The sequence below is a fragment of the Tenrec ecaudatus genome, chromosome 8 (assembly GCF_050624435.1).
Source record: "Tenrec ecaudatus isolate mTenEca1 chromosome 8, mTenEca1.hap1, whole genome shotgun sequence".
Classification (NCBI taxonomy): Eukaryota; Metazoa; Chordata; class Mammalia; order Afrosoricida; family Tenrecidae; genus Tenrec; species Tenrec ecaudatus.
Window position 1 is genome coordinate 150,402,912 of NC_134537.1, and position 25,714 is coordinate 150,428,625.

Consider the following 25,714-nt stretch of genomic DNA (forward strand, 5'->3'; position numbering starts at 1 on the left):
AGCACTGAGCCACCAGGACTTCGAGGTGAGCTTACAGGTTGTGTCTTTTGGGGCAGAAGCGGTTTCCCCTGAACCACTCGAGGCCGCCATCCTTGGGTGCAAAATAGGGTTTTGAATCCACTCTGGGACTGAGCGATGGCAGCAGCAAACACCCTTCTCAGCCGCAGGCAGACAGTGGAGGTGCGACTTTGGTGTGAGGCGCTTGGGGTGGTGGTGGGTGGCTGCTCTCGCTGCCTAACCTGGACCTGGCTTGCTAACACAGGCATTCTGATGGGCAAGGCCACGCGAGTCTGCCCTCGTATCTTCTTGTTGGCAGTGCCAGCCAGTCGAAGGCACTTGTCTACAGAGCGAGTCCACCCACTGTAGCAGGCCCTTCACAGCAGAGCTCCAACTTCGCTCTCCAGCCCATCTGCCCCCATTCCGCTCCACTTCCATGCATGTATCCACACCCAGGCCCCTGCCATCGAGTTGATGCGGACTCAGAGTAGTCACAGCAGAACTGTTCCCTAGGGTTTCTGTGACGAAAACTCAATGGAAGCAGGTAGCATCTTCTTTCGCCTGATGGGTTTGAGTCACCAGCCTTGCAGCTAGTTGTCCGCCGCTTTAACTAAAGCACCACGGGGGCTCCTGTCCATTCATCCAGCAGGTGTTTATTGAGGGTCTGCCCTGCTAGGTACTGTTCCGGGTTCTGGGATACAGCGGTGAACAGCCAAAACAAAGGCCCTCTCCTGCAGTTTTCTGGGGGGCAAAAGGAAATAGGTAAACATGAGAGGGCTCAAAAAGTTTGTGGGAAAATAGGGACTTGGAAAGATAATGACCTTTTCCCATGAACATTTGAAGTCTTAAGAAAATAGTAGTAGAGCGACAGGTGGGAACGAGTGCTTTTGCCTCGGGTGTGGTCCAGGGCCAGTGTGGCAGTTGGCTAGCTCCCTGACAGTTCCCTGAAGAAGAGAGTCCCCATCTGAGTGCATCTGGCAGCTCAGCAGAAGCAGAGGTTCCGAGGTGGGCGTGTGCTTGGGTCTTTGGAGACCAGCAAGGAGACCACTGTGGCTGGAGAGCGAAGGTTGGTTGAGGGGATGAAAAGGTGCAGGTTTGGGGACTGAGGAGAAGGGAGACTGAGGTCTTTGGATTTCATTCTGAGTACGTTAAGAAGCCCTGGGCAGAAGGTGGGACGATCAGGCTTGTTTTTCACCGAGTTCCTCTGGCTGCTCCGTTGAGCACCAGCCGGAAGCAGGAACTGCATCTGGAGTAGGCACCGGCCGGGAGAGGCTCTCCAGGAGATGATGGTGGCTTGCAGATATTTGAGTTCCGAGTTCTGGGCATCGATCCCATTGCTATTGAGTGGAGTACAACTCACAGTGGTTCTATCTAGAGTCTCTGAGAGACTGAATCTTAATGGACGCAGAGAACGTCATGTTTCTCCCTCCGAGCAGCTGGTGGGTTTGAACTGCCAACTTTGCGGTTAACAGCCCAACACTTATTCATTTTGTTGTCTTTGAGACTATACACAGCAAAACACGCATCGATTCTAGGTTTTCCATGTGGGATCACATTCTCTGCAGTCATTCTCACACTCCCCCCCCCCCCCCCCCGTCTTCTTCCACCATTGACAGAAACTCACAGTCTCTCCCTCCATGTCTACCTAATCTTTGCAGTCACTGTTGTTAACGTGGTCCCCTATGTAAAGGCGCTTCATGCTGAAGGCGGGCATGTTTTCCTGTTGTTGGGGCACAGTCAGTCCGTTTTGACTCAGAGACCTGGGTACGACAGAACAAACCCTGCACGGTCCCGCATCATCGGCACAGCGCTTGGGCGGGAGCCCGTTGTTGCAGCCACGGTGTCAGTGCATCTCCTGAAGGGTGGTCCTCTTTGTCATTGACCTGCTTTACCACGAATGACGCCCTTCTCCGGGGATCCTCTCCTGACACCATGTCCAGAGTAGATGACCAAGTCTCCCTACTCTCACTTCTCAGGAGCATTCTCGCCTCGCCGTACGTCTTCCAAGGAAGATGTCTTTGTTCTTTAGACAGTCCGTGGTACTCGTAGATACTTTCCGCCGGCCTCCTAATTCACACGCACTGATTCTTCTTCTGTCGTCACCATTCATTGTCCAGCTTTCACATGCATATGAGGCAGTTGAAAATACCATGACCTGAGTCAGGTGCACCTCACAGTGACCTCTTTGCTCTGCGCCACTTTAAAGAGGTCTTGAGTGGCAGATTTAACCAATGCAATGTGGTGTTTGATCTCTGGACTGCTGCTTCCATGTGCATCGATTGTAGATCCAAGTAAGATGAACTCCTTGACAGCTCCCACCTTTTCTCTGTTTATCAGAATGCTGCCTGTTGGTCCAGTTGTGAGGATTTGGGGGTTTTCAGGACATTGACTTGTAATCCATCCCGAAGGCGTCTGTCCTTGAGCTTCAGCAACTCCTGCTTCAAGTTCTCCTCACTTCAAGCAAGGTTATCATCCGCACCACGGAGGTTGTTAATAAGCCATCCTCCAATCCTGATTGCCTCCTTTTTATGTAGCACAGCTTCTGTGATTATTTGCTCAGCATACAGATCGAAAAAAATAAGGTGAAAGGCTACAACCTGACTAAACTCTCCTGACTTCAAGCCATGCCGTCTTTTTGTTCTGTTTGGACGATTGCGTCTTGATCCATGTACAGGTTCTGCACGAGCACCATGAATTGTTCTGGTGTTCCCATTCTTTTCAATGCCATCCATTCTTTATTGTGTTCCATACAGTCTAGTGTCTTTGCATAGGTAATGAAACGTTAAGCAAACCTCTTTCTGGTCTTCTCAGCTTTTAGTTCAGATCATCTGACATCAGCAACGATGTCCCTTGTTCCATGTCCTCTTCTGAATCCAGCTTGAATTCCTGGCAGCTGCCTGTCAGTATATTGCTGCAACTGTCGTTGAATGGTCGGTAGCACAATTTGACTGGCATGTGATGTTCATAATATTGTTCAATGATTTGTGCATTCTGGTGGGTCATCTTTCTTTGGAATGGGGACAGATCGAGTCAGAGGGTCAGGGAGATGTTCCCCACATTTCCCGGCATAGAGGAAGGAGCGCTTTTAGTGCTTCATCAGTGGTGGAAACAACTCACTTGATATTTTGTCCATTCCTAAAGTCTTGGTTTTCAATTAACGGCCACAGTGCAGCTTGGCTTTCTTTGTTTGGTCCCCTTAATTCTTGACCATAGGCTACCTCTTAAAATGGTTAAATGTCAAAGCATTCTTCTCATCCAGGGACTAGGATAAGTAAGGGTGCACTGAGGGGGTTGCAGTGGATGAGTTGAAACGAGACCTGTGTGAATTGTTGAATGAATGCGAGAGAGCTGCTCTGTAAGCCTTCGCCTCATTTCCAATAACAGGGTTAAAAATGAAATGAAACGTAATGTTTCCCACTACCATAAGCACATGGTTTCAACAAGCAATTGGAAGTAGGATGTCATTTGGCCATGGAAGGGTTAAAGCAGGCAGCATGGTGTGTGCTGATCCTGTGTGCGTTCGGCTGCGTGGGCATGGGTGCGTGGGCTGCTGGGAACGGGGCTGGGGGCTTTTCCCAGGCCCCTTCTACATTCGGAGAGAGGTGGGACCCAGTCATCGAGCAATGGACTGTAGAGTCCAAGCTGGTGGAGACCTGCTGTGCTGGGTTTGGGACAGTGTGGTTTCCAGATTTAAAAATGTTGGAGTGGCCAAAAAGCTGTCAGACGGGGGTGCTGCTGGAGTGTGTGTGAGAGAGGTAGGGGCGGGGTGGCCTTTCACTCATCCATTCCCTTGCTAAGAGGCCTGTCTCATTTTTCACTTCCACCCACTAGAGTTGGCTTCTATCGGTGCTTCCTCTCCGTAGTGCACTTATGCCCCATTTCTTTCCAATGCCCTGTAAGAAGAACCCAGGTCCGTTGGCCCTTGTCAAGGCCCTGCCTGTACTTCCATCAAGAAGCCTGCTCATTGGAACCTAAAAGTCCTTTGTCTCCTTTTGGCAGGCGAGTGCAGAATGTCCACACGGGTCTGGACCTGAGCGTGCCCCAGCACCAGGAGGTGCGGGGCAAGATGATGTCGGGCCATGTGGAGTACCAGATTCTGGTGGTGACCCGGCTGGCTGCATTCAAGTCAGCCAAGCACAGGCCAGAGGACGTTGTCCAATTCTTGGTGAGCTGGGGTTCTGGCCAGGGGGTTGAGAGGGGGTGTGTCTCTGGGCTCCATTGAGACCCATCCACTCACCGAGGTACCCATAGACTCAGCAAGAGGGCACTCACTCAGGGTTAGTGGGTACCTGACCTGTGTTGACTGGTTAGGACACCGGGGTGAATCAGGCATAGGTGCTTACAGACCATGGGAAGCAGAAGTGTAAAGATAAACACTGATGCGAAGAGGGGTGCACAGCAGGGTAGGGTTTTTTCCCCCACTCACTTTGAAGAAGGGGTTCCAGAATACGTCTGGCAAAAGGGTGATGCATTTTAAGTCTCTTTAAGATACTTCTTAAAGAAGAGTTCATGTACACAAGATGAGGCTTCATCTAGACCAGAAGAACTAGATGGTGAATGGCCACCACTACCAGCCACTATGACCAGGGCCACGGGATGGAGTCTGGCAGAGCAGGGGGAAAGCACAGACCAGAACCAATTCTTAAAACATTCAGACTTTCTGGACCCACTGAGGCTAGAGACCATTTCCCCGAGTTAACGCTTCAAACCTTGAACTGAGAACTAGCCCCTAAAGTTACCTTTGAGCAAAATAACAGGTTGGCACACAGAGTAAAGGGTACCTGTAAGGACAGTGTGTCATCATAAAACCATCTACAGCAGACCAACGGGTCTACAATTACTGTAAAATAAAGATGAGAAGATAAGGGGGCAGGGAGACTAAAGCCCTTGGAAATGGAACGTTAAGAGCATAATGAAAGCGAATGCTGATTGATGATGGCAGCAGAAGTGATGCCCCAGAGGGATGATTGATAATGTTCTCTGACAGGAAATGACAACGATACCTCAGGGGGAACCAGAGACATATAGAAACAATAGGTGCGTGAATGGATTTGGAGCTTGCACTTAATTCTAACCCCAATCTAAGAACAATTCATTCTCATGGCATAGCACAAATTTGATGCTGACCCTTATGGAAGAGATCATGAAAGCAATGGGTGCTATTGCAAAGGGTGGTGAAGAAACTAGATGGTGCCTGGCTATCAGAAAGTATAGTATCCAGGGTCTTAAAGGCACAATCATGTGCACATAATTTGATAACTTGTTTCCACCAATTGAAGTCATCCCACATGAAACAAAATGAATATTAAAATTGATATAGAGGCATTAGTGGGCAGAAATGGACGGGTATGGGCCATTTTGAGTCAGACGGTTATGGTTTACTGTGTCAGGAATGGCAGGTTCAAGAGGAATGGCATCACCTCATTAAAAGGACATTGCAAGACCCATCTTGAAGGACCATGCTGTGTGGGATGGGGTAATATCTCTGTGTCCCCGAGGAAATCCAGGTAATTCCATTGTTACTCAAACAAATCCACTAAAATTGGGAAACAGACTATCGATTGCTTGTGTAAGTTCAGTTTGAAGCCAAAAAAAAAAAAATTAAAACACATGTAAAATGCCAAAATAGGATGTTCTATATCTCACATCTGAATATCTGAAGAACAGATCTGATGCATTGAACAGTAAGGACAGAAAGTGACCCGATGAGCTGTGGGAGGACATCAACATGAAGCAAACAAAACATCATTTCACAGGCAGGAAAGAAAGAAAGACCAACGTGGAGGTCAGGAGAAACTGCAACTGGCTCTTGAATGTAGAGCAGCTAAAGTAGATGGAAAAATGATGACGTCAAAGAGTCAAACAGAAGAAGTGAAAAGGCAGCCTGAGAAGACAGAATGAAGCATGGTATTGAAATGTGAAGACCCGGAGTTAGAAGACCAACCAGGAAGATTGTGCTCAGCATATCTCAATCGGAAAGAATGGAAGAAAAATTCAAGCCTTGAAATGCACTCTGGAAGGATTCTATGGGCACAATATTGAATGATCAGGAAGCATAAAAAAAAGGTGGAAGGAATGCACAGAGTCACTCTACCAAAAGGAATTGTTTGACATTCAGCCATTTCAATAGGTAGCCTATGAGCAAGAGCCAATGATACCGAAAGAGGAAGGCCAAGGTACAATAAAGACATTAGCCAAAATCCAGCCTCCAGGAACCAGTTGAAATGTTTCAACGAGCTGATGAAAGTCTGGGAATCCTCACTTCTCTATGCCAAGAAATTTGGAAGACAAGCTTTTTGGCCAGCTTCCTGGAAGAGATCCTTATTTGTGCCCATGCTTTAAAAAAAAGTGACTCAAAAGAATGATTGAACAATCTAATTAGGGTTACAAGAAGTCTTATGAGCATATGCAGATGGCACACGCTTGCTTGCTGTAGGCAGGCTCGAAGCACTTGTCGATGAAAATGAAAGATGGCAGCCTTCAATGTAACACGAACAAAAACTCTCCCGCTGGACCGTTAGACAGCATCTTGAAACACAGAGAGAAAAGTTGAAGTTGTCAAAAGGTTTCTTGGATCCACAGCCAATGGAAGCAGCAGTCAATGTCAAAGGAAGATTTACAGTGGAACAGTGTGCACGCGATCTCTTTAAAATGTTCAAGAGCAAAGATGTCACTTCGAGAATGGAAGTGTGCCTGACCCAGGCCGTAGCGTTGGCAATCACTTCATAGGTAGTGTGAAAACTAAGGAAGATCACAGGAAAAAAACAAACCCATGCATTTGAATTCTAGTCTTGGCAAAGAAAGAGTACTAAAAATACCCCCATGGACGACCAGAAGGACAAACAAACGCATGGAAGGAAGTACAGCCAGCAGGCTCCATGGATGTGAGGATGCGAGACTGCCCCACATCCTGTGACGTGTTATCAGAAGATGTTCTTCCTGACATAGGCTACTGTGTTTGATAAAATAAGAGTCAGCCATTAAAAAAAAGAGGAAAGCCCCGGACAAGATGGGTTGGCACAGTGTCTTCCCACGCTGGCTGCGACAGTGGGTCCAGACGTGACCGTCGTGAGGGTGGGGCCGGACCGGGCGGTGCTTCCTTCTACTCTTCTGGAGGTCGCCATGAGTCGGAACTGACTTGATGGCACCCGTTGAAAGGTGCACCAGGTTCAAGTTGGAGTTTATGGCATGAGCCTTTCGTGGGAAGTCTGTTGTCATGGGAGTGTTTATTCTGCTGTTTCGGAGAGCTGGGTGTAATGTCTGCCCGGTGGTTCTGTGCTTGCATTGATGGGGAGTGGCTTTGTTCTGCAAGGTGGCTTTCAGCATTTGAGTAATCTGACGTAATCCCAGGTGGAGCTCGACGCACCCCCATGTTCAAGAACTGGAGCTGGCAATAATAATAATCTCTAATTTATCCAGGGACCACGAGGGTGGGAAGGTGGAGGGGACAGGAAGAGGAGCCCACACCGAGGGCTCAGTGGAAAGTAAATGTCTAGAAAACAATGTTGGAAACCTATGGACAAATGTGCTTGATGCAATGGATGCATGGGCTGTTACAGGAGCTGTCAGTACCCTCAATACAATGTTCAAAACAAAACGAACTGGTGAGGAACATACTTGAGATTGATAGTTCTGGGCGTGACAGGGACACAGCATTCCAGATCCTTTGAGGGGTGCCCAGCCAGCCCGCACGATCTTGTGAAAGAGGTAAGCACTACCTGCAATCCGATCACGAGCACCCGTCCTCACATTTTCGTACATTCAGACTTTGCCCTTTGATGAGTGGGGTGTATGCACAGGTGATTCTCAAACATTTCGAAGGGCTTGCAAGAGCCAAGGAGAGCTCACGTGCGTACTGTAGCCCCACATACAGATCCCTCGTTCTGGTGGCTCCGGGGAGAGGGGGGGCAGGTCTGCAGGGGACACTCCAGTAAACAGTCTTCCCAGCTCCCCCATGGGGTCTGCTTTGCAAGGAGCCAATTTTCTGAATGGCCTTCAGGCTGAGGTTTCTGGTTCCTCAGGTCCAGAGGGGGTGAAGCCTGTGCAGTTTAAGCACTTTAATGAAAGGAATCGCTTGCTGCATTTTTTACCCCCTTGAGGACTATGCTCAGGAGACCCATGCTCCAATAAAGATTTGCAATCTGGGAAACCCTATATAAGACCGCGGTGAGTCGGAATTGATTCGTGGCAGTAGATTGGTGTTCCCAGGAAAGCGCTTGCGGTGTTGACAACTGCCGGCAGCAGCTTTTCCCCCCAATGACTCCCCATTCGGGGGGGCTCTGAAACCAGGCCCGCCACCCCCTGCCCCCCACTATCTCCTAGCATCCAGCACCCTTGCAGGTTTAGGTTTAAGGCGATCATCTTGGTCCGTCAAATGTGCAGGCTTCAACTGCCCTAGGCAGAGGAGGTGCGGGTGCCCATGTTGGAATGTGTGTGCTCACCTGCAGTCAGCTGCTCAGCAGGGTTTGTAGTGCTGGTGGAGGGCGTGGCCATCTCATGTGAGTGTAAATAAGAGTCATGCGTGTGCACACCCTCAGTGGCCTCGCAGAGGAGGAGAAACACAGTGGAGAGAGCCCAGTGGCGCTCCGGGTGGAGGGTGGATGTGGGTAAAGCAGTTGTCTGTCCTCTGCGCTCACACTGAGTCCACCTTACTGAGACTACCCCCCGCCCCAAGAGACAGGGTGTCCTGGTGTCCCCACACAGAGTAAGGGCACAATAAGAGCTTGATAAAGTAGGCAAACCCTGCCTGGTATGGGTGTGTGAGGGGGCACCACAAAGGAGAGAGATGGGGTCAGCCAGCACTCAGGCACATCTTCCAGTGGCCAGCAGGGCCCTGGCTGGCTTCCCTGTGGTCCCAGTGTGCAATTCAAGACCCAAGCTAACCCCACTCTCATCACGCTGGTTCCAGTATATAGCAACCCTACAGGACAGAGTAGAACAGCCCCATAGGATTCCCAAACTGTCACAGAAGCAGAGACAGCTTCATCTTTCTCTGACTTTCAGTTAGCAGCCCACTGCTTAACCTGCTGTTCCACCAGGGCTACGGTGATGTGAAAAGGAATCACCTGATCGTCCTGGTTGACGGCAGGGTAGCGAGATCCACTTTGGCAGTTTGGCTCTCCGCCATAAGTAAGTGTAAGGACAGGCCCACCCAGAGCCTGTCTTTAGTCATGGGAGAATGAGCAGGAGGCAGTGCTGAGGACAGGCGACTCCTGGTGTTGCAGGAAGATGGCCTCATAGCTGCCAGTCTGTGTGGTCACTGTGATAAGACTGGAATGGAGCAGGTGGTGTGAGTTGCCTGCAGGCCAGGCAGGGCCGGGGTTTCAGCATCAAATATTTTTACCCAGACTGATCGTGGTGCCTGGAATAGCCCCCTAAAGCGTTTTTCCTTCAGACTGCTAAGGTACTTACGATATGTAGAGCAGGGAGAAGGGGCTGAGCCCGAGGCAGGGAGATGCAGAGGATAAGGAGGGAGGATTAACCCCAGAGACCCTGCCCTTTCCCCAGAACTTCATGGATGCAGGCCCGTCCTTAGGAAGACCCAGAGTCCAAACTCACTTCCATCGAGTCAATTCTGACCTTATAGGACAGGGTAGAATTTCCCCTGTGGGTTTCTGAGATACTAACTCTTTGTGGGAGTAGAAAGTCCTGTCTCTGGGAGTGGCTGGTGGTTTTGAACCGCTCACCTTGTGGTTAGCAGCCCAACATATAACCACTCCCCCACAAGGCTCCTCTTGTCCTTGCGAAGGACTGTCCCAAAAGCCTGGCCCTCTTTGAATCTTGGGCGAAAGGCTTGGTCTAGATTGGAATCCACCCGGCAGCCTGGCAGAAGAACCAGACCTCGCTGCCATCCAGCCAATTGGGCTCCCAGCAGCCTGGCCTTCTGCTTCCATGAGGGTTTTTCTCTTAACTAGTTGCCCGAGCATCCCCTCTGCCTCGTGGCAACTCCATGTTTCAAAGAAGAACACTGGACTTTTCCTTGGCTATGAGGCTTCAGGAGGAAGTTGGGTGTTAGCGTGGGTTACGTGTTGGCCGCAAGATTCATGGTTCAAACCCACCAGGTGCTCTGAGGGAGAAAGATTGGGTTCTCCGCTCCTCTGAAGATCGCAGCTTCAGAAACCCAAAGGAGCAGTTCTGCTCTGTCCTGGGGGGTCACTAGGAGTTGGATTTGACTTGCTGACAGTGGGTTCGGTTTGGGTTTTGTATGTTTTCCGGCCTGCCCCCGGAGGGGTTTGAACCACCAACCTTTCAGTTAACGCCAAGCGCTTAACTTAGCCATGTGTGCCACCCAGAGACTCCCCTGGAAAGATGACAGCCAAGAAGGCCCTCTGGAGCAGTTCTGGTCTGTAACACCTGGGTCCCCTTGAGCCAGAATCCGCTCGACAGCAGGGGGCTGGCTGGTTCCGAGTTGCAGCCTGTGGTTGGGTCAGGAGAGGAGCGCGCTCCTTTTACTCTTCTCTCAGGAAATCACCTGCCCTTCTCATTCCAGGTCTCTAAAAAGTATAGCGAGATTGACGAGTTGTACCAGAAGTTGAGCCTCCGTTACTCCGTGGCCAGCCTCCCCCCGCTGCCCCGGAAGGTCCTGTTTGTTGGGGAGGCTGACATCCAGGAAAGGCGAGCCCTGTTTGATGAGCTCCTGCGCTGTGTCTCCAAGGACGCCGGGCTGGCCAGCAGCCCAGAGCTGCTAGAATTCTTAGGTACCCGCCGCTGTGCCCCCAGTCCCCGGGCCTCCCCTGGCACGGAGCCAGGCCTCGCCCACCCCCACCCCCCAGCTCAGTGGGAGCAGGGTTGAGGCTGCTGCGACAGGCTGGCCTTCCTGCCATCCTTGTATGTGGGTGGTCAGCGGAGGAACTGACCAGCCAGCTGCCGGAGGAGGCTCTCAGCGACTATTATCATCTGACCCCACCCTCACCCTTCATGGCCTGGCCCCCTCTCTCAGCGTTCTCCTGCCATACCCAGCCACAGACAGCTGTGTCCTCAAAGCCAGGCTGGTGACCTGGCCCCTGGGGACAGCCCATACCCCGCTTGGTCCTCCGTGGGGATGGCTCTGGGCAGAGGCAGAGCCTGTGCTGGTTAACCCACCTGCTTTTCCCAGTAGTGGATGAGCCCGTCCACCCTTCTGTCTCCTCTCTCTTCTCTTCAGTTTCCTGACCTGTTTACTGGTGGACCTGTTAGTGCCTGCCCGACAGGCTTTCTTGGGGAGGTCATTGAGCTCATCAGTAGAAGGCGCTTAGAGCCCGCGGCATGATAATACTGCATTTTACTAACAGCCGCCGCGCTGACCCAAACTCCTCGGAACTGCAGCGCATCACAGAAGAACTGTGCTCCGTAACATTAATACTGATATTTTAAAACATTAGATTGTGACTGAGGTGAACGTTTATAGAGCAGAGTATCATTCGGAGGGGTACCACCAGTCCCTATCTGTCCAGGAAGCATTTTGTTCTTCCTACCCCATGCCGTGCCTCCTAAGCAGTTGGTAGGGCTCGCTGGGCACCATTGAGTTCTTCTCGCCTCGGTGTTGTGGAGAATGATGTTTAAATGATTCATTAGTCCATTGGACTAATTATCCCCACATGTGATTGCCGTCTCTTTTCTTACCCTCGCGGTAGGGAGAGACCTTAGATGGCTGCTCGTGAGCTTGGAAGATCCTAGTTGCTTCTCATTAAATTCGATGTAGGACCCTGTAAACTATAACGTGGACCTGAGCCCCATGCTCAGTGGCTCGTTCCCTCCAGGGCTGTGTCTAAGAAGAAACTTTCATGACTTTGCACCCTGTTCGCTCCACCACACTCATGGATATATGTTTCATCAGAGGCAAATAGACATTTACAAATGTCTTCTGTCAAACCGGACTATATCTGCAGGTGTACGTCTTTTCTCCCTCCCACACCTCTTCACCCTGCGTGTCTAGCCAAGCGTCTACTAGTAGACAGACTATTAATGGGCCACCACTTTTTCAGGATTGTGTGGGTGGCATTTTTTACCTTTGTTGCCTTTAACTCTCACAAACCTCCCAGTTCCTTCCCCGCTCCCTCATTTTCCCTAACCTCCCTCTTATTGTATGCCGCCTTTCCCTTCACCAAGCTGACACTTGTTTACTCTTTAGCCCATGAGCCCCCTCCCTCCCTTTCTCTCTTACCCCTGGTAACCATCAAAGGATGCTTCTTTTAATGTGAGAACTTGTTCTTGACTTTTTATGGTAGTATTCTGGTAGAATAGTTGCCCTTTTGTGATTGACTAATTTCACTCAGCCAATTGTCCTCCAGGTTTGTCCATGTCAGGCGGTGGTTCACAGTTCCATCGTTACACCTTAAGCTGCCTCGTGTTCTATCGGGTCTACCATTCTTCCACCGACGGGCATTTGGATTGTTCATCGTTTTGCTGTTGGGAGGGCGCTGCAGTGAGCCTGGTGTGCATGCATTTGTTTGCGCTGCAGTTCTTTTCCTAGATGCATAGCCAGCAGAGGGATTGTTTGCTTGTATGGCACTTCTGTTTCCAGCCTTGGGAGGAAATGCCGTACCGCTTCCCACAGCGCTTGCACTGTTGTATGTATGGTCCCACCAGCAGACGTTTCTAGTCTCTCTATATCTTCATCAGCATTGGTTGTTTTGTGTGTGTGGTTTAAATTTTATTTATTTTTTACTATTAATGTTGGGGTGAGATGACATATAATGTTGTTTTGATTTTCATTTCTCAATTTTCATATGGCCACCTGAATATCTTCTTTATAATACAGTGTCTATTCATACCCTCTGCCCATTTTCTTTTTTTCTTACTTTTATTGGGGGCTCTTAACATCTCTTATCACAGTCCATGCATTGATCCAGTGTGTCGAGCACATTTACACATATGCCGCCATCATCATTTTCAAACCAGTCTCATCCCACTTGAGCCCCTGATAGCAACTCCCCATTTCTTCCCCTTCCCTCCCTCCACCCTCCCTCACAAACCCTTCAAAAGTTATAGATTATTATTTCCATATCTTACATCGTCCTCAATCACCCCTCACTCACTTTTCCATTATTTGTCTCCCTGGGAGGGGATTCTAATTGATCCTTGTGATTGATTCCCCCTTTCAACCCCACCCTCCCTTAATCTTCCTGATATCTCTACTCTCTTTGTTGGCCCTGAAGGGCTTATCTATCCTGGATTCCCTGTGAGGTGAGCTCTTATCTGTAGCAGAGTGCATGCTCTGGTCTAATCCTATTTGTAAGGTAGAATTGAGGTCATGATAGTGGAGGGAAGGAAGCACCAAAGAACTTGTGTGTTTCATAGGTGCTGTAGTGCACCCTGACTGACTCATCTCTTCCCTGTGACCCCTCTGTGAGGGGATGTCCAATTGTCTACAGATGGGTGTTGGGTCTCCACTCCATGCCACCACCACCCCAATCCCTGGCCATTCACATTGGGTATGATTTTGTTCTGGGTCTTAGATGCCTAATACATGATCCCATCGACACCTCATGATCACACAAGCTGGTATGCTTCTTCCATATGGGCTTTGTTGCTTCTGTGCTAGATGGCCGCTTGTTTATCTTCAAGCCTTTAAGACCCCAGACACTCGCTATATCTTTTGATAGCCAGGCACCATGAGCTTTCTTCACCACATTTGCTTATGCACCCATTTTGTCTTCAGTGATTGTGTCCGAAAAGTGAGCATCACAGAATGCCAGATTGTTAGAACAAAGTGTTCCTGTGTTGAGGGAGTACTTGAGTTGAGACCCAATGCCCACCTGCAACCTGAATTCTTAACATATAGATGTGAGTACATAGTTCTGTTTCCCTCATTATATATATATCTATGTAGATGCCTGTATTTAGACCTCTGTAAATATCCTTTGCCTCTTGGTTCCGTCATCTATTTCCTTTTACTTTCCTCTTGTCCCAGCATCATGTTCGGCTTTCATTCGGGTTTAGTAATTCCTTTCCACTACATTGCCTTTGGCATTAAGCCCTACTAGGTATCCTATGCCCTTCTTTCCATTGATTTTAGTTCACTTGTTGTTCCCTTGTTAGTTGGCTGCCTTATATATAGCTGGATTGGGTTTGGCCCCTGCAGTAGTTGCTGGACCTCACCTCAGGGATGTATGTAGATAGTAGCTTTTCCCCTATGCTCCCCCCCCCCCTATTTTTTCGCTTACCTCAGCGGATTCATGTTGTACTTGTCCTTTTGGCTTGGCTTACTTAACATGATTTCCTCCAATTCTTCCCATGCGGTGATGTGCTTCATGCGTTCATCGCTGCTTTTCAGTGATGTGTAGTACTCCACTGTATGCATGTACCACAGGTTTTTTGATCCATTTGTCTGTTGATGGAAATTTGGGTTGTTTCCAACTCCTTGCAATTGTGAACTGTGTGGCAATTAACACTGGAGCACAGATGTCTGGCTGTGGTTTGTTTCTGGCCTCTTCTGGGTATATGCCCAATAGGGGGTCTGGCTGGGTCATATGGTAGCTCAATCTCCCATCTGTTTTAGATATCGCCAAATCAATTTCCATAATGATTGTACATACCTACAGGCCTACCAGCAGTGGATGAGAGTCCCACCACAGCCCCTCCAACACTTGTTGCTTTCTGATTTTTTGAATTGGGCTGTCTTTGAGGGTGTTAGGTGGTATCTCATTGTTGTTTTAATTTGCATTTCTCTTATGGCTACTGATCGGGAACATTTTCTCATATGTGTATTGGCCATTTGGATTTCTGCCCCTGTGAAACTTCTATTCAGGTCCTTTGCCCACCTCCTCAGTGGGCACTTACTTTTTTTCTTATTGTAAGCATGCGGAGTATTGTAGATTTTAGTTAAGGCCTTTGTCTGATGTGTTATTGCTAAAGTTGTTTTCCCAATCTGTGGGCTCTCTTATTACTCTCTTGGTGAATTCTTTCGATGTACACAGGTGATTTATCTTCAGTAAATCCCACTTGTCAATTTGTGATTCCTCTGTATTTGTATCCTTCCCTATTTCCGATAGCCTGTGTATTCCCTATGTCAAGGTTCTCAGGTTTGTTCCAGTTCCCTCATTGATGGCCCTAATAGTTTGGGTATTTACCTCAAGGTCTGTGATCCACCTTGAGTTTGTTCTTGTGCATGGAGTGAGATAAGGGTCTTGCTTCATTTTTCTGCAGTAGGTATCCATTGTTTCAAATACCACTTGTTGAAGAAGGCATCTGCGTCCCATTTGATATTTTTTGGGTCCTTATCAAAGATCAGCTGTCTGCAGACTGATGTTTATATTTCTGGGTTTTCAGCTCTTTTCCATGGTTTGAATATCTGTCGTATAGCAGTACTACACTATTTTGACCACCGTGGCTGTTTAATACGTGCTAAGTCAGGTAGAGCAAACACCCCACTTTGTCCTTCTTCTTGAGTAGTTCTCTGCTGGTTCTGGGCTTCTTCCCTCTCTGTTGGTCATCAGTTTTTCCAATTCTTTGACGAAGGATGATGGTATTCATATTGGTATAGTATTAAACTTATATAGTGCCTTGCCTCTGCCCATTTTTAAATTGGATAGCCTTTTTCTTGTTGGTGTGTTAAGGATTTCTGTAAATTTTAGAGATTAGTCCCTTCTCTGATATGCCATTGCCAAGCACATTTTCTGGTCTGTGGGTTCTCATTTTACTCTTTGAGTGAACTGTTGTAATGCACATACTTGTCTTAAACTTTAGGCGGTCCCAGTCATCTAGTAGTTGTCTTCTGCTATTTGCGTCTAAGATCTTATCATGAGCAAGTAGAGTTTCACTGCTTTCCCCGTTTGGACGTCTTTAATTTCTCTTTGTTGTCTGTCAGCAATAAGACTTGCAGCATAATACGGAATAGGAGTGGTGACAGAGGGCATCCTTGTCCAGTTTCTATTTACTAGGGGAATGCTTTCAGTTTCTTCCTTGAGCGTACTTTGAGCCATTGGCTTTGCATGGAATTATTGAAAAATTCCTTGGTTTTGAGTGTTTTTATTAGGAAGGGGTGTTTGTTTTTGTCAAATGCCTTTCTTTAACCAGTTGATGCGGTCTTTTCCTTTGTTTTATTTTTGTGCTAGATTATACTGACTTTTTCTAATCTTGAGCCATCTTTGCATTCCTGGTTTGAGTCTTACTTGGTCATGATGTTATTTGTTGTTGTTGTTGTTGTTTTTAAATTGCTGGATTCTCTTGGCTAGATTTTTGTTGAAAAATTTTGCATCTATGTTCATGAAAGAAATTGACTCACAATTTTATTTTCTTAGGATGTTGATACTAGGGATATGTTTGATTCATAAAATGATTATGGAAGGTTCCCATCCTTTTCTATACCCTGGGAAATTTTGAGTAAAATTGGTATCAACTCTTCTCTGAATGTTTGTAAAACTCATTGTCTGGGCTTGGAATTTTTCTTTTTTTATCCTACTGAGAGTGTTTTTAGTAACCTGATCAATTTTTTTTTTTTTGCTTTGGGTCTTTTCAGGTTTTATATTTCAGTCCAGTTAGTTTGGGTAGGTAGTGCATATCTAGAAATTTGTCCATTTCTTCTAGGTCTTCAAATTTGTTAAGGTATAGTTCTTCATAGTATTCTGTTAATATCCTTTTTTATTTCTTTTTTTCCTTCAGTCTTCTTTATTGCTATTTGTTTTTTTTTTCTTTCCTGAAGAAGTTTAATTGTAACAAAGCACTCACAACAAAGCCTTTTGCATCAGGTCCTCTTTTTTTTCCCCTCCCTCCCCTCTCCGCCAAACCCTCATGAGTCCTTAATAATTTATAAATTATTATTTTGTCATATCTTGCCCTATCCAGCATCTCCCTTCACCCCCCTTTCTGTTGTCTGTCCCCCAAGTAGGAGGTCACATTGCAGGTCCTTGTAATTGGTTCCGTCTTTCCAACCCACTCTCCCTCTACCCTCCCATTATCGCCACTCACACCCCTGGTCCTGAAGGGATCATCCACCCTGGATTCCCTGTGCCTTCAGCTCCTATCTGCACCAGTGTACATTCTCTGCTCTATCCAGACTTGCAAGGTAGAATTCGGATCATGGTAGTTGGGGAGGAGGAAGCATTTAGGAACTGGAGGAAAGCTGTATTCTTCATCAGTGCTACATCGCACCCTCACTGACTCATCTCCTCCCCTAGACCTCTCTGTGAGGGGATCTCCAGTGTCCAACAAATGGGCTTTGGGTCTCCACTCTGCACTTCCCCCTTCATTCACTATGGTAAAAAATTTTTTTTTGTTCTATGATGCCTTATGCCTGATCCCTTCGACACCTCGCGATCGCAGGCTGGTGTGCTTCTTCCATGTGGGCTTTGTTGCTTCTGAGCTAGATGGCCACTTGTTTACCTTCAAGCCTTTAAGACCCCAGACACTATCTCTTTTGATAGCGAGCACCATCAGCTTTCTTCACCACATTTGCTTATGCACCCGTTTGCCCTCAGCGATCCTATCATGGAGGTGTGCAGCCAATGATATTATTTTTTGTTCTTTGATGCCTGATAACTGATCCCTTCGGAACCACGTGATCACACAGCCTGGTGTGTTCTTCCATGTGGGCTTCGTTGCTTCTGAGCTAGATGGTCGCTTGTTTATCTTCAAGCCTTTAAGACCCCAGACGCTATATCTTTTAATAGCCGGGCACCATCAGCTTTCCTCACCACATTTACTTGTTCACCCGCTTTGTCTTCAGCAGTTGTGTCGGGAGGATGAGTATCATAGAAGGCCAATTTAATAGAATAAAATATTCTTGCATTGAGGGAGTGCTTGAGTAGAGGCCCAAGGTCCTTCTGCCACCTTAATACTAAACCTATAAATATAGGCACATAGATCTATTTCCCCATCCTCATATATATATTTGCATGTACATGTCTTTGTCTAGACCTCTATAAATTCTCTTTGCCTCCTAGCTCTTTCCTCTATTTCCCTTGACTTTCCTCCTGTCCCACTATCATGCTCCATCCCCACCTGGGTTTCAGCTATACCTCTTCGTTAAGTTACCTTACCCTTGATCATTCCCTACCAGGCCTGCCACACTCACCTCACCACCAATTTGGATCACTTGTTGTTCCCTTGTCCCTGGGTTTGTCAACACCACTTCCTTACCCCCCACCTCCCCCTATCCCATGTCCCCCCCAGAACTGTCGGTCCCATTGTTTTCTCCTCCAGATAGTTCATCCAGCCTGTCTTATTTAGATAGACCTGCGGAGGTAATAACATGCACAAAAACAAGACAGAGCAAAACCAAGCAACAGTATACAACCAAACAACAATAAACCACTGACAAAGAACAAAACAAAACACAACAAGAAAGAAAAGCTTGTAGTTAGTTCCAAGTAGTTTGTTGGCCTTTAGGAGTGTTTTCCAGTCCAGTCTGTTGGGGCACCACACCCTGGCCCCAAAGTCCACTTTCAGCATTCCCTGGAGACCTTGCCACTCCATTCCCTTGCTGTTCCGCTGCACTCTCCCAGTGCTTTGCCTCAGTGTGGTGGGATCAGGTCGGGCACAATTCCCACATTGTGTCTCCAGTGCAGTCCCCTGTAGGGCCATGGGTCAGTGAGGGGCGTCATGTCTCATAGTAGGGCTGGCCAAGTGGTCCTCTCTGTGGACTGGCTGCTCTACTCAGAAACATCATCCTCAGGGCCTGGTGGGCCAGATGTGCTCCACTCTCTCCAACTCCCCCTTCATCTGCTCCAGTGTGCTCTGATCAGAAATGCCCCTCTCCCGGAGCTGCAGATTCAATGTTGTCCTTTGAAATAAATTCTTCTGGGGGGAGGGGCAGGCATCCACTTAATATTTGGTGCTGGGGCCAGCCTCCCAGACCTCTCCACTGGTTCCCTACTCCACGCTGGAATGTTGCATTCACACCTTGCAGCACTGGGTTGAAGTCTGGTACCTCATTCCCTGTGGAGATATAAACAATACCCTCCCCTTGGGTGGGTTAGTGCCCCATGCCCCTGCTCCCCTTTTCTTCCTTATATTCATCCTTTTTCCTTTTTTTTCCCTTTCCCCACCTCCTCCCCAGTTTTTATTTCTTTTGGTTCTGTTGTGATGGGTCCCATTTCATATATTATTTGCATCTTTTTCCCCTTTGTTAGAATCTCCAGTGACAAGTTAATTTTGGTAAGTCTTTCAAAGAATCAACATCTTGTTTTCCCCCTGATTCCACCCCAACCCCAGAAATGGACCACCAGACCTTTCATCTGAGTGCCTCTGGGTGGACCCTTTCCGTTAGGCAGTTGAGCATGCTGAATGCTTAACATCTCCCGGGACTCCTGAGGGTGATGTTTTCAAAGCGATTGTTTTCGAACATACAGCAGACCAGTGAAAGCTGAGATCTGTGTCAGGAAGAAAGATAGCCCACCTATTTTGCACTAACACGAGTGATAGAAAAGCAGTGGGACTGTACTCTATCAAAAGGGGGGATATTTGTAAAACCCAGAAAGACCAGGCAGTCTCAAGTCGCAGCTCTTGCGGGCTTCACCGCACATTACTCAGAGCAGCCTGAATGCCACCGAACAGTCAATCTGCTATCTCAACCTCTCCTCTGGGAAGGGCTGGTACGTTCCATTCCCAGTTTGTCACAGTGGGCCCTTTGTAAACACCGCATCTCCCAGGTGCACGTTGTGATGACCGCCTGGAGTGCCTGATGCTTGGTCTCCCTTTCTGCACCTACTTCATGCGGACACCACCTGTCCGCCACACTTTGAGAAACGCCGATCTAAGCTCATTTGTAATGGAACGGTCGTAGTTACTTTCGGGGTCGTGCAACTGCATGCCCTGCACACACATGGAGCCCCCACCCCCCACCCCCACCCCCATCGTCTGATTGCCCAGATCCTGGGAGCGGTGCTCCACCCACGGTTGAACGGGCAAAGCTCCTTGAGGAACTGTGTAAAATGATCTGGGAAGTGTCTGTTCTATTTGAACCTCCCTCCACCCCCACCCCCTGTCCCCCCAGTCAGCCCAGTGGAGGTAGTTTCTGCTATCGCTGACTTCCATACGCACTCTGGTCTGGGCAGTTCAGGAACATGGTCTTACTCGGAACTCCCCCTGTAACAGAGTCTCTGATGCCCGGCAACGCTGGGGGAGCTGCCCCATCAGGAACGGTTGTCATCACCCAGCCATGCAATCTGGATTGCGGCTGAGCTTGGTCCTAGAACACAGCCCTCAGCCCCAGGTACCCTCACGCAGGAGCACCCACTCCTGAGTGGGCACCCAATGCCGTCTCTTCTGTCTTCCTCCACAGGCACCAGGTCCCCGGGGGCTGTGGACCTCTCCAGCAGAGAAATCTCTGTCCTGGCTTCAGATAGCCAGGCAGAGGACGACAGGGAGGCTCCCGATTTCTTCAGGCAGCAGGATGAAGTGCCAGGAGAGGATCTGCTGATCTTGGGCCTGAAAGGCAAGGATTCCGGGAAGCCCTTGGCAGAAGAGGAAGACGACAATGAGGAAGAGAAGGAGGAGGAGGAGGCACTGGACCCTCTGGGAATCATGCGGTAGGTGTCTCCATTGTTGACAGGACAGACTTCTCCCTTGTCCTAAGCTCTCTTGAAGGGGTTCCTCCCTCCTTCCTGGGCATCCAGGAAATCCCTGTGCCCCTGGGCACTTCCCCATGGCCTGACCAATCAGGAGCAAGGGCTCTGCTCACCTTCCACTTCGCCTGCCCCTCCCTGAGCCATAGCATGTCTGCCACAGGGGCCTGGCAGAGCTGCCAACTCCCATGTCAGCTTAGCAGCCAGGCTGCCTGGACAACCCCGGTTGACCACAGGAAACCTGGTCCTCCTTCCAGCTCCTCCCTAACAGCTGTGTGGCTTGAGTTCTCTGGATCTTGTTTCATAATTTGTGAAACCAGAGCCCAGACCAAACCAGTTGCCGGGGGTGGGGTGGGGGGGGGAGTCGGTTCCAACATCTGGTGGCCTTGGGGATATCCCAGGAGCACTGTGCTCTGTTGGGTTCTCACCAGCTGGGACCTTCCAGAAATAAGTCCGTTAGACCTTTCATCTTGGCACCTCAGGGTGCACTCCAGCCTCTAACTTTCTGGTTATTGGCTAAAAATTAACCAGTTGTGTCACCAAGGTACCCTCACTGTCTGTCAGCAGGGCTTTGACCTTGGCCCGGCCCTGTGAGTGGCAGTCATTAAAAACAAGCTAACACACACCAAACTTCTGCCGTCGAGTCGATGCCAACTCCTGCAACCCGGTCGGATGGGGTAGAACTGCCCTTGTGGGTTTCCGAGACTGTAACATTTTAGGGCAGTGAACAGCTTCATCTTTGTTCTCTGGGGCAGCTGGTGGTCCCAAACTGCTGACCTTGGGGTTAGCAGCCCAGGGGCTAGCAGCCCAGGTCAGGCTTCCATGAATCATACGGGTGGATGAACTCTGGAACCCATGAGTCACCGTATGTGTATAGTGCAGGAAGTAGGGCGAGCCCTGGGTGCTCTGGCCAGTGGACTGCATCCCATCACGTACACGGACCAGAGAAGAGAGAGTCAGCTGTGGGCTTGGTGGTCCCTCCGTTGCTTATCCATACCTGGCTCTGTGACTGCTGCCCTTTGAGAGCTGCCCATGTCCCTGCTGGACTAGGAGAGGGGCACATGCCAGGCGAGGGGGACCAGAGAACCAGACAACTACTACCCCCGGGCCTCTCTGAAGGGCCCAGGCTGAGACTCGTGGGCAGGCCCTGCTGCCCAGAAGGAGGAAGCTTCCTTAGGGAGCCATGCTGACTCAGCTGGTTCCAAGGCCATTGCTGCTTCTTGCTCAGACTTGCAGGAAACAAGTGGGAGCTTGTGTTCTATGCGCTGCGTGCGGGCCCTTGTGCTTCCCACCAGCCGAGCTGAGGCTGATGTCTGATACGTGGCTGTTGCTGTCCTGTTCCCTGAGGTCAGAATCCACTCTACACTGCTCTGCGCTCAAGTCGATTCGGACTCCTAGAGACTTTACGCCATAGCATAGGACTGCCCTGTGGGTTCCCGAGACTGTAACTCTTTCCAGGAAGAGACAGTCTTTCCCCTCTCCCCCTGAAGCAGTTGGTGGACTTGAACCACCAACCTTGTGGTTAGCCTTATCCCACCAAAACTCCCTGAGCTCAGGCAGCTGGTAACCCCTGGTACTGGGGTTGAACATGCTCCGTGGAGCCAGGCTGCCGGGCACAAATGCTAGCTCTACACTGTACTGGCCCAGGTCCCTGCGCTGTGTCCGTCTCTTCAGCATTGTCAGCAAAATAGGGTAGCAGTCGTACGTACCTCTGAGGGCTCTTGTGAGGACTCCTGAGTTCGCATAGCTAAAGGTTGTTGTCTAGGCTCTGTCACTGTTAGCAGCCAGCTGTGTTTAAAGCCATGCTCCCACCATCCCACCCTGTCTCTATTGTATGTTAGTCTGGGTAGACTAAGGAAACAAATCCTGGGGGACTCACGTGTGTATTATAAGAGCTTTCTATACAAGAGCAATTGAACATGGGGAAAACATCCCAGCCCAGTCCAGATCAAGTCCATAAGTCCGATATTAGCCCATATGTCTGATACCAATCTATAAAGTCCTCTTCAACTATTGCAGCGCATATAATGAGGCTGAGTGCAGGAAGATCACAGGCCAGTGGGTGGGGAGTCTTGTGGATCCAGTGGTGGTAGAGGCATCTTAGGGCTGGCAGGGGTCTCTATGTGGCTCATCAGCTGCAATGTCCCCCAGGGAGTCAGCAGAGAGAAAGAGTGTCTCCATCCTCCCAAGAGGAATACAGGATTTCCCAGAATCCTCAGGAGAAGGCCGTGTTTATACAGAGGCCTCATTGGCTATGACCCAATTGACAGGCTAGACTCCAGCCCTTCATTCTTAATCCTCTCAAATTGACAAATGATTATATAATCACCACCTCTAGGATCAGACTGTAAGCAGAGCTGACATTCTGTCATTCGTGCACATTTGTGAGTTGTAAAAGGTCACGTCAGCAGGGGAAGGAGCTCTGGTGACTTCGTGGTTACACTTGGGGCTGCTAACCTCAAGGCCAGCAGTATGAAACCAGCCACCGCTCTGTGGAAGAAAGACGTGGCCTTCTAGCACAAAGAGGTACGGTCTTGGAAACCCACCGGGGCAGATCTACCCTGCCCCCTAGAGGGTCACTGTGAGTCGGCATCTACTTGATGGCAGTGCGGAATCACCAGGTGTGAGGCTTCTCTTTGGAGGGCCGGTTGTAGAGTGGAATGGGATCCGATTAGGAATCCGACCGGAGTGCACTAAACCGAACCCAGCCTGGACAATTCCAACCTGACGCTTCAGGGACCACCGCTTCCCTCTTCTGGTACAGGGTGTGAGTGGGTACGCAAGTGGGGTGCAGGTGCTGCAGGGTGGAGACATGGGGGCAGGGCTGGCTGTAGGAGAGGAGCCTGCAGGGGTGAGGTGTCACGTCCACATTCAGCCCCTCAGGGCCCCTTGGCACCCCAGTGAGGGATCGCCAGGGCAGGAGCAGGGGCCGGAGAGCCTGCAGGTGGAGTGCTACACGAATGCAGGTCCTCCCAGCTCTGTAGGCCCAGCCTTGTCAGGCAGGTGGTGGCAGCCTTGTGGGTGAGACAGCCTGGGTTATGTGGGGAGAAGCTTGCGATAGCCACCCTTATCAGTCTTGCCCATCCCTGCCAGCCCGTCTCGGGCTGCATTTTAGTAATGATAAGGCTTTGTTTGAACTCACGCTCTCTGTTGTTCTGAGTCAACACACGCAGTGCCAAAAGGAGGCTGGCTGGGGCGGTGCATGCCAACCTTTGGCGAAGGGACACGGCCCAGCTAAATAGCTCCTTTTTTGGGTCGGAAAAAATGCTCTCTGCGGTTGGCAAGTGCTGCCTTGAATTTCCTCCTGACTCCAGTAAGCAGATCCCCAGGGACTACCTGCCCCAAATCCCCCACCCCACTTGTGGCCTTGCCTTCCAGGGACCTTCTCCTGCACGTCACACGGGTCGGCCCAGCACCTTCAGAGCAGCCTCAGAGGCTCCATCCGGATCCCATCTTCTCCATTGTTCTTGTTAAGGCCCATAGTGTTCATAAAGACTTCTGTTGGTGCTGCCACCTGTCAGGACTAATGTTACTAATGTGCTTTGAGAGCTTACTGTCTTCGTCATCTCGGGCTGCTGGAAAAAGCAGACCTGCCCTGAGTGGATGGATTTAACCAACAGAAATATGTTCCCTGTGGCTCATGGCTTAAGAGGAAGGTCCCCGTCTCTCTCTTCAGCATTGGTAGCCCTGACATTCCTTGGAGATCTTCCTGTGTCTTGGCATTAACCTTTCCCTGGGTCTAGGAGGTTCTCAGCTCAGGGACTCTCCATCCAAAGGATGTGGCCACTCCCAGCTTTCTTGCTGGCACTAGGTGCCCCTTTCTCCTCTGGGGTTCTCTCTCTCCATGCCTTTCTTGTAAGATCTGAGGTGTTGCAGGCAGCACCCAGGAAAACGTCTTTGCCTTCAGATCAGGGCTGTGATGAGATGGAGGGTGTTACATTCCTACCCTTAATGCTCTGGCAACTGATCGGTGCATCACATCAGCCCCCATCATGGGGGCCATTACGTAACTGCCAAACCACTGAGAGTCATGGCCCAGCCAAGTTGACACATTTGGGGGAGACACATTTAATCCATGACCTTAATAAACATCAGAACCTGGGTTTGCATGCCCTTGCATTATCTCTTTTTCTCTCTTAAGATGGAATTTCTGAGATTTTTGGTCTGACCTACAGTAAAAATGATCCTGATATCCTAAGCCAGTTTTTATATAAGTGTGAATGTTGTTATCAGCTGCCATCAAATCAGCGTGCATGCACGTGCACAAACACACTTGCATAGAGAGCGGCAAACAAGCAAAATCTTTAGGAACACATACTAAGCCTTGCTATGGGTGCTGGACGCTGATACTTTCTCTTCTTCTTCTATTTCATTTTTTTTATTTGGTTTCCTGATCCATCAGGGGTCCAGTTTGGGCAACGGCATTCTGTTGTTAGGTGCTGTCTCCCAGTGACCCAGGCCATGCACAGCCGGTCAGAGCACTGCCAGTCCTGCAGCATCCTCATCATCGCTGCAGCATCCTCATCATTGTCGCTAGTTTGAGCCCAGTGTGACAGCCACTGAGTCGGTCCACCCACATGAGGGTCTTCCTCGTGTCACACGAGGGTCTTCCTCGTGTCACATGAGGGTCTACCTTGTGTCACGAACCTCTGCTTGACTCAGCATGGTGACCCTCTCCAGGACTGGTTCCTTCTGATCATGAAATCTTGCCATCCTTGCTTCCAAGGAGTATCCCGGCTGCCCTCCTTCCAGGACAGGTGGACGCGTCATTCTGCAGCCGGTGCTGTGGCCCGTGTGCCGCACCACCGTACTTGAAAGGCACCCATTTTTCACTCGTCTTGAGTCACTGTCCAGCTTTCGCGTGAGAATGAAAAGGTTGAAAGTGTCCCGGCTCGGGTCAGGCAAACCTTCCTCTTCCAAGTGCCATCTTCACTCCGTGACACCACGGCGGTCCTTGTGCAGCTGGTTGACCCGGTGCCATGCCCGCTGTCCTGACTGCTGCTTCCACAAGTGTGGATGAGGCATCCCACATGGGGCTCTGGGCGGCCAAGAAGACTGGAGGTTGAGTGGCTCAAGTAGCTTGTCCAGACTCCTGCAGCTGCATTGGTGGCGCCGTGGTAAGCAGAGCTACTTTCCAGATTCTTCCATCCTGTAGAGAGCGGAGCCAAGACTGGACCCCACTTCTGCTGCTGTCCCTCACTCTTCTTTCAAAAGCCTCAGAGCAGGGAAGGGAC

General features: G+C 49.5%; 1 protein-coding gene across 3 annotated transcripts in view; it reads left to right on the top strand.

Annotated features, from left to right (window-relative positions):
* Positions 1 to 25,714, top strand: part of HS1BP3 (HCLS1 binding protein 3) — a 76,157-nt gene that overhangs the window by 24,564 nt on the left and 25,879 nt on the right. For all 3 annotated transcript variants that reach the window (XR_012785761.1, XM_075557064.1, XM_075557062.1), the window contains exons 2-4: positions 3,997 to 4,162; positions 10,487 to 10,694; positions 20,198 to 20,444. Coding sequence is in view for 2 of the 3 variants with exons in the window: in XM_075557062.1 (XP_075413177.1) it covers positions 3,997 to 4,162; positions 10,487 to 10,694; positions 20,198 to 20,444 (621 nt within the window). In the remaining variant the exon portion in view is untranslated. The remainder of the gene's footprint in view (positions 1 to 3,996; positions 4,163 to 10,486; positions 10,695 to 20,197; positions 20,445 to 25,714) is intronic.